At 37.3% G+C, this 8,644-nt stretch overlaps 1 protein-coding gene across 2 annotated transcripts; it reads right to left on the bottom strand.

The window, feature by feature from the left end:
* Positions 1-688: 688 nt before the first annotated feature.
* Positions 689-4,598, bottom strand: p2ry12 (purinergic receptor P2Y12). Of its 2 annotated transcripts, none has more exons than XM_007230634.4 (2): positions 4,163-4,598; positions 689-1,838 (listed from the first exon to the last, which is right to left on the bottom strand). In XM_007230634.4, the coding sequence occupies exon 2, from the start codon at positions 1,822-1,824 to the stop codon at positions 772-774; it is 1,053 nt and encodes a 350-aa protein (XP_007230696.3). In that variant the 5' UTR covers positions 1,825-1,838; positions 4,163-4,598; the 3' UTR covers positions 689-771. The 2 variants fall into 2 exon arrangements, with proteins under 2 accessions (XP_007230696.3, XP_007230697.3); XM_007230635.4 differs by having other exon boundaries at positions 4,167-4,598.
* Positions 4,599-8,644: the final 4,046 nt, after the last annotated feature.

The following is an 8,644-nucleotide window of genomic DNA, read 5'->3' as shown; positions in this document are numbered from 1 at the left end:
TTATCAAATATGTATATTATGCTGAAAAATGCAAGTAACAAGCTGAAATTCAATACAGAGTAAAACACTGATAAAGTCAGTAACAGTAGATGCACTGCTAAATAAACAGTAAATAATAAGTACAATGATGGCCAAAAACACACAAAAAAAAATGATGAGTGAAATTTACTTTAAAAAAGTTTCGCAACTTTCTGCATTTGCTTTATTTAGGTCAATTTGATTTCAGATGAATTTAAGTAACTTCAACTTGGTTTTAAGGCTTAAATGCACAGAGTAAATAAGTGAACTGAACTTCAGTTAATCCTTTCTTTTAGTAAACTTTACTTAATTTCTGTATACAGTATTACCTAATTACAATGACTAAAGTTCAGTTCACTTATTTACTCTATGTAACATTGTCTCGAAACTGAGTTGAAGTTACTTTAATTTTATCTGAAATTAAATGTACTTAAAAAAAAACAAATACAGAAAGTTGTGAAACTTTTTTTAAAGTAAATTTTACACATTTTTTTTAATGTTCTGCTATTTTACAGGACGTTTTATTAAAGTGTACCATTATAACCAATGGATTTAAAGTGTTACCAAGTTGTCACTGTTGATTAACAGTTTCTTCTTGTAGCCCCAGATTCATTATTGTACTGTACTTAGACAAGAGTTAAAAGTTTACAGTTTGAAAGACAGATGGAGGACAAATAGGTCAGGAAACATAGTATTGGTTTTAAATTCCAAACCCTTCCCTCATCTCATTGTCTGTTTACAACCAGTTATTGTTCATACTGGGTTTCCCACTGGTCCAGCGGTCGTGTCCGTGCTGTCCTGCAATACCATGCATCTCCCAGGCGAGAGCTGCAGGATGTTGAACAGAGAATCCCTGAAAGACTTGCAGAGGAAGAAGTAGATAAGTGGATCTAGCAGTGAGTTGAGGGAGGTCAGCCACAGTGTGCTTTCCTTCACCTGGAAGAAGATCAGCTTCTGCCGGCAGTCGAAAAGACGGCCCCTCGTCTGGCTCATGGTGTAAGGCACTCTGGCGAAGTGGAAGGGCACGAAGCATATGAAGAACACCGCCAGGACGAGGAAGACGTTCACTCGTACCTTCTTCTTCCTCTGGGAGCTGCTGGTTCCGGCCGAGTACCCTTGAGCAGGTCCACCTCGGGTTCGTGCGAATGAGCTGTACAGCTCCTTGGTGATAAGAGTGTAACACACTACTACAACTAAGAGGTTGCCCCAGAAGATCACCTGGCAGATATGGTTGACCACTTCATGCCACTTCAGCCCAAGCGGCGTCTTCAGGTCACTGCATTTGAAGTCTTCGGAGGCTGGAGGCTTGCTGGTCAGGATCACGTTGGGCAGCGAGAGCAAGAGCAAGGATGCCCAAATGGCTGCCGAGAGGAGCTTCCTGAGGGTCAGTCGTTTACTGTTGGTGCCCACAAAGGGCCAGAGGGTCTTACGGCAGCGGTCGAGGCTGATCAGGCCGAAGAAGAGGATGCTGATGTACATGGTGAGGTAGAAAAGCACGGAAGACACCCGACAAACGAAGATGCGGATGCCGATAGAAGCCACGTTGGAGTCAGACAAGATCTTAAAGGGGAAGGTGAGGGTTGTGAGGATGTCCGCCACCACGATGTTCTTCAGGTAGATGATGAAGTGAGAGCGACTGGGGATGCTGAAGAACACCCACGCCGCCAGGATGTTGAGAGCCATTCCCAATAAGAACAGAAGGGAATACAGGATAGGAAAGACGGTTGTCTTCAGGACGTTGTCACGGGAACACAAGTCATTGGTCCCATTGGTCCCATTGGTCTGGTGGGCTGTTGTCAGCTCCATGAGTTAGATGGCTGCTGTGGATAGGTAGAACCCAAAGAAAAGATGTGTTAGAAAAAAGGATTTGAGTTGTTTAAGTCATTCAAATTGACCTTATTGCACTTATTGCACAGTGTTCCCTGATTTGCATTTGTAAAAAACTCAACCTAACTTATACAACAGAAATACTAAGCTACAGAACCATTACAGAACAAGTTTTAATAGTAAACTTAGCGTTGCAAAAACACATTCCATACTTCGCTTATGCTCTAAAAACTACTGGGTAAATTTTTTCAACCAGATATAACCACACACTAAGAAAAGTAAGTACAGATGTGTACCTAAAAGAGTACAAAGCTTGTCGCTGGGGCTGTACCTTATATTGAGGTACAAAAAAGTACCTTTCAGTGAAAGTCCTTTTTTGTACCCATATTTTTGTGCCAGTAAAGATTATAAATATATTAAACATTATCATCAACTAAATATGTGTCAAAAACTTGATGATCCAAAATTGTCTGGCTTTCAAATGAAAAATGTGCAATTTAAATATATATTGTTTATTAGTACAGTGATACAGAATACATAATGTACCTTTTGGCTGGTTAAATGGTACAAATATGTACTTATAGCTGTTAGGAAAGACTTTGTACTTCAAAGGGAACAAATCTGACCCTGTAAAGACCAATATTGTACCATTGAGGGTACAATTATGAAGAGTGTACCTTTGAGTACAAAAAAGTACTCATATCGTACCTCTGTTTTTTAGAGTGCAGCGTAATGGGTCATTTAATACAAATATCATAATTTCCACCCAAATATCTTTTTGGCTATCTATTATGTAGCTGGGTTACAGAATATATCACAGTAGTAACCCATTTGATTGGATAATTACAGAGCCAGTAATGGATTACAGGCTATATCATAATCACAATGCAGCCAATAGGTCAATTATGGCCCAGCAGCTAGGTTAAAGACTGAATCACAGTAACAAACTAGCATGTGAAAATGGGTTATGGGTTATGTCTAATAGATGGATTAAATGCTATATAACCATAACCCAGCAAAACAATAATATATATATATATATATATATATATATATATATATATATATATATATATATATATATATATATATATATATATATATATATCATAATAAGAAACCAACTGATGGGTTAATTATAGAGCCCAGTAGTTGTTTTACAAGTTATATCATAATAACAACCCAACCGGTGAGTTAATTATAGAGCCCAGTAGCTGTTTTTCCAAACTATATAATTTAAACAATCTGACTGATGGGTTAATAATAGAGTCCAGTAGCTGAGTTACAAGCTGTATCAAAATAACAACCCAACTGATTGGTTAATTATAGAGCCCAATAGCTAAGTTACAAGCTGTATCATAATAACAACATAACCAATTTGTTAATTAGAGTGCAGTAGCTGAGTTACAAGCTGTATCAAAATAACAACACAACCAATCGGTTCATTATAGAGCCCAGTAGCTGAATTACAAGCTGTATCAAAATAACAACAAAATCAATGGGTTAATTAGAGTCCAGTAGCTGAGTTAGTAGTAGGCTTACAAGCTATATCTTAAAAATTCTGACTGATGGGTTAATTATGAGTCCAGTATGTAGATTACTGGCTATATTACCATGAGTTATCTAAATCCAGTTGCTGAATTACAGACAATATTAAAATGAAAACTTAAGACCAATGGGTTCATTGTAGGTCAGTAGCTAGGTTACTAACTGAATTACTGATTGAATTATAATACAGCTGATGCCTCAGTTATTTGCATTAAATAACTGCACCTGCATACAGTATGTGAATAATAATAATTAAGAATAAGCGCCTAAAGAATCTTTTTAAAATAGAATCAGTGAAAGAGAACAATACAAATATTTTATTAACTTCCTTCAATGAAAGATTTTAAAATAGCTGATAATGCAAACAATGGTTTAATTAATGTTTGTTCACAATGTTTGTTCACTTGAAGAATCCCTATGCAGTTTTAGCCACATTAGCTACTTCTTGTAATGGAGTGGGGTAGTGGTTGACTGAGCAGTAGCAGTGCAGGATGTTACTAGAAAGCATTAAAACCACACCAGAGCTGGTCAAAACATTGTTTGCATAGATCAGACTTGGATTATAGGTTACATTTGCATTTCCCTGTAGAAATACATAGGAATTTTGGCAGCAGGTACAAGTGTGAACTTGCACCTATAAAACGTAACATGTACTCTGATTACTTTACTCACTACCTGAAAGCATTTGGTCTTCTCCAATAGAGAAGCTCTCAGTTCTTAGTTTTGACTTGCTGTATTGAAATAATAATATTACCGAACATGCACTTACCTACCTGTGCTCTATGGTTGGTTCAGTCAGTGCAAATCTTGAAGGTCTGTACTAAGATACGTTCAAAGTCACTTGATAAGGTGGGACTGTGACGGAAGCTGATTTGCTTTGGTCAAATAACAGTGGTGGAAACATTGAAAGTGAATTTATGGAAGGTTTCTCTTCCTCATTTGCTTGTGTTTTTTTTTTTGTTGTTTCCCGCTTTGCAGTGCACAGCAGTCTGGAGCTCTAAGGATAGACCCGGTGCTACACGCTCTTCATGCATTGGCATTGCACAACCTAGACACCATCTGCTCCTCAGTTTGTCTGTGCGTGTTTTAAATTTGGCTTTATGTGAATTCTTGCTTCAACAGTGCGTCTCCGTGATAAAACAGGGGATTTGTTCAATATGCTGTGTATCAGAATTAAAGCAGAAGTTTTTTTTTTGTTTTTGTGCAGTAGTATTCCTGAGAGGGGACTCAACATAATACTCAGAGTATCTGTAACACACTAAACTCAACCAAAACCTAATCCTAACCTTACCCTTAATTAAAAATAATAGTTATACCCTCAACCTAAACCCAAAGGCCTAGTCCTAAACTCAACCAAAACCTAACCCTGACCCTCAATCTGACCCCTTATTCTCAGTTTTAAAACTGTCATCTTGGACCTAGTCCTAAACTCAAACAAAAACCTAATTCTAACTCTTAATCTGGCCCATTATTCTCATTATTCTGGGCATAGTCCTAAACTAAACCAAAACCTAACCCTGACCCTCAATCTGACCCCTTATTCTCAGTAGTTTTAAAACTATTATCTTTGGCCTAGTCCTAAACTCAACCAAAACCTAATCCTAACCCTCAATCTGACCCCTTATTCTCAGTAGTTTTAAAACTATTATCTTTGGCCTAGTCCTAAACTCAACCAAAACCTAACCCTGACCCTCAATCTGACCCCTTATTCTCAGTAGTTTTAAAACTATTATCTTTGGCCTAGTCCTAAACTCAACCAAAACCTAATCCTAACCCACAACCTGGCCCCTTATTCTCAGTTTTAAAACTATCATCCTGAACCTAGTCCTGAACTCAAAAAAAAAAACTAATCCTAACCTTACCCTTAATTAAAAATAATAGTTATAACCTCAACCTAAACCAAAAGGCCTAGTCCTAAACTCAACCAAAACCTAACCCTGACCCTCAATCTGACCCCTTATTCTCAGTTTTAAAACTGTCATCTTGGACCTAGTCCTAAATTCAAACAAAAACCTAATTCTAACTCTTAATCTGGCCCATTATTCTCATTATTCTGGGCATAGTCCTAAACTAAACCAAAACCTAACCCTGACCCTCAATCTGACCCCTTATTCTCAGTAGTTTTAAAACTATTATCTTTGGCCTAGTCCTAAACTCAACCAAAACCTAATCCTAACCCTCAATCTGACCCCTTATTCTCAGTAGTTTTAAAACTATTATCTTTGGCCTAGTCCTAAACTCAACCAAAACCTAACCCTGACCCTCAATCTGACCCCTTATTCTCAGTAGTTTTAAAACTATTATCTTTGGCCTAGTCCTAAACTCAACCAAAACCTAATCCTAACCCACAACCTGGCCCCTTATTCTCAGTTTTAAAACTATCATCCTGAACCTAGTCCTGAACTCAAAAAAAAAAACTAATCCTAACCTTACCCTTAATTAAAAATAATAGTTATAACCTCAACCTAAACCAAAAGGCCTAGTCCTAAACTCAACCAAAACCTAACCCTGACCCTCAATCTGACCCATTATTCTCAGTTTTAAAACTGTCATCTTGGACCAGTCCTAAATTTAAACAAAAACCTAATCCAAACCCTCAATCTGGCCCATTATTCTTGGTTTAAAACTATAATTCAGGGCATAGTCCTAAACTAAACCAAAACCTAACCCTAACCCTCAATCCGACTCCTTATTCTCAGTAGTTTTAAAATTATTATCTTTGGCCGAGTCCTAAACTCAACCAAAACTTAATCCTAACCCTCAATCTGGCCTAAACCCTAAACCTTATTCTCAGGTTTAAAACAGCTTGTTTGGATGGTCTGTGTTACATTTCTTATATGATCAGTGATTAAATCTTACAATCCAAATTAAAGTGAAAAACAACTGAAATAATATTAAGTTTTCAGTTATAGTCTCTTGACCATCTATAGAATGTTCAGTTGTTCATTGTGATATGTTACTGAGAGACTGATTGTAGTCTATTTGATTTAAAAAGGACCACTGTGGTTCCTTGTGCAACCACAATGCTGCTAATGGCACTGATACAAAAGCTACTGCAGACATGGAGACATCAGAATGGTAAACTCATTAATTCACTGCTCATTGATGCATCGTTAAACCAAAGAAAAACATAGAATTAAAACTAAACCAAGCTATCAAACTAAGAGAGAATAGGACAAGAGTCGTTCATAAAACCATCTCAAAAGAGGCATGTTTTAAAAGTGCTTTACCGTATGATTGGTGCAATTACACATTCATACCAGAGAGGCCTTTAAATCCCCAAAATCTTCAGACTGCTTTAAGTTTCTATTCCCTATTGGTGTTCTATTTTTAAACGATCACAAAAGCCCATCTTTTATGAGGATCAGAGACAAAGAGAGGTGGGTTAAACTGGAAATTCTTTTTCCACCAGAAAAAACTCTAATGCCAACTTCTCTTTTTAAGAGAAGGATGCGGATGCGTCATGCCAAACGTGGCAGCCAGTTTCCATTACAACAAGAAAAAGTAAGATGTTATGGGCATATCCATGGTTGGAGCATTTGCTCTTAGAAGACTAGGGTGTTTTTAACGCTATTTAAAGTTAATCACATACTTAATTACATTGTTACGTAATAGTTATGTAATTACGTATAAAGGGAATTTGGCTAAAAGAAAAAAATAAAAGATTTTCTAGGAGCCTCTTGTCTCATTAAGTGTGGTTATTTTCAGACTGCTGGCTAGATTTTGGCTAGCCCTGTTGCTAAGGAAGTGACCGTCTCATAACCACAACCCAGCCAGTGGGCCAACTTTCAAACAGTAACAGCTGGTGTAAGAAAATTTGTTACAACAGAAGGTGTTAAAACCATTATAATTTAAGCGTACCTGGTCAGCATTTGCTTCAGTGAGATAAAAACAAGTGAAAAAACAGGAGTATACACACAGCAATAGTGGTGTATCAGCTTTAAATTGCAATAAATATATTACTTTGAAATACATATTTGGACAGATTATCTGTTTCAAGCAATGAAAAGTGAGAAATGAAGTAGTTAATATCAAATAACAAGGCATTTTTTTATCAAAAGACTGAATGTGTAATGCTTTGGGATCTCTCTCCAGTCTCCGTCCATCACAACTACAGTTACCTTGACCCCCTTCTCCCAACACCAACCAATTACAAACTTGTTTTCCTGCTCAAGTTTCTCTGTATCTTTGCGAAGTATTGCCAATTCCTATTCCTGTGTAGTGAGATTTTTGCTTGATTATGTGTCGTGTATGACTCTCAACTTTGTTCCTGACTTATATCCCCAAGCATTTGGTCTGTGCTTCTATTATTTCCTTTTTTTATTCTTCACTTATTCACTTACTATGAACAAATGCCAAAACAGTAGCGAGAAGAAGCTGATGGCCCCCTATTACAGTGTTTAACTGACCTAGGGCCCTCTTGTACACCCTGTGCAAGGTGCATTGCAATTGCAATCTTACACTCTGTCATTAAAATAGTGCCGGAGTTTAGGAATATATTTATGCTGATGGGTGTGGTGGTCTGAAAGTGAAGTGTGTTTAGGTAAACATCTGGCGTGTTTCTATGTTACAGGTGCGCCACTGACTGATTAAAACCATGACAGTCAACAGTCAGCTGCCCATTCCTATTTTAGCCATGCAGGACCACTGAGCCCCCTTGGCACGCATACACCCACACCCACATATGCTGCACCACCCGAACCTGACTTTTAACTCAACAATAAACAGAATTAAGAATAGAATAACATGTCTGTTCCCTTAAATTACTTGCTGAGATGCCCAAAAGCGCAGCACTGTTAAGATACCAACATGCCAAAGTCAGAATGTGCTGTGCCCTCACGATACCAAAGACAAAACAACATGCCATAAATTTAGCTGCACAATGCGTTATTGACTGGTGCGTTTTAAAACTTTTAAGTAGGGCCCCTAGTCTCTAATTGCTTTGACTCTAGAGTGTTGGTGCACTATTCTACTGTGCAGAGAAATCTGTACAAATATGAGCTTCATAAAAGAGCCATCAGAAAAAAAAACTTTCTTGTTTCCTCACTACAAAGCAGTATCTTATTAAAACTGATGTATTTTGGAAATTAAAGGGATACCAAATCTGCAGCTGCTGATATAGTTTAACTAGTAAACTCAGAAAACAAGAGTAACTAAATTTTTTTTTAAGAGGATTAAACCAACTGAAAGCAACAGCACCCAACTTATATAACCTTTACAGAATTACAGGGAAAACTAAACATTTGTATTG

Source organism: Astyanax mexicanus, chromosome 4 (genome assembly GCF_023375975.1).
Source record: "Astyanax mexicanus isolate ESR-SI-001 chromosome 4, AstMex3_surface, whole genome shotgun sequence".
Taxonomy (NCBI): Eukaryota; Metazoa; Chordata; class Actinopteri; order Characiformes; family Acestrorhamphidae; genus Astyanax; species Astyanax mexicanus.
Note: the sequence above shows the minus strand (reverse complement) of the source record. Positions and strands in the feature narration are given on the sequence as shown.

Coding starts and splice junctions, on each gene's coding strand:
- p2ry12 (XM_007230634.4), bottom strand. CDS start 1,824: ATGGAGCTGACAACAGCCCACCAGACCAATGGGACCAATGGGACCAAT.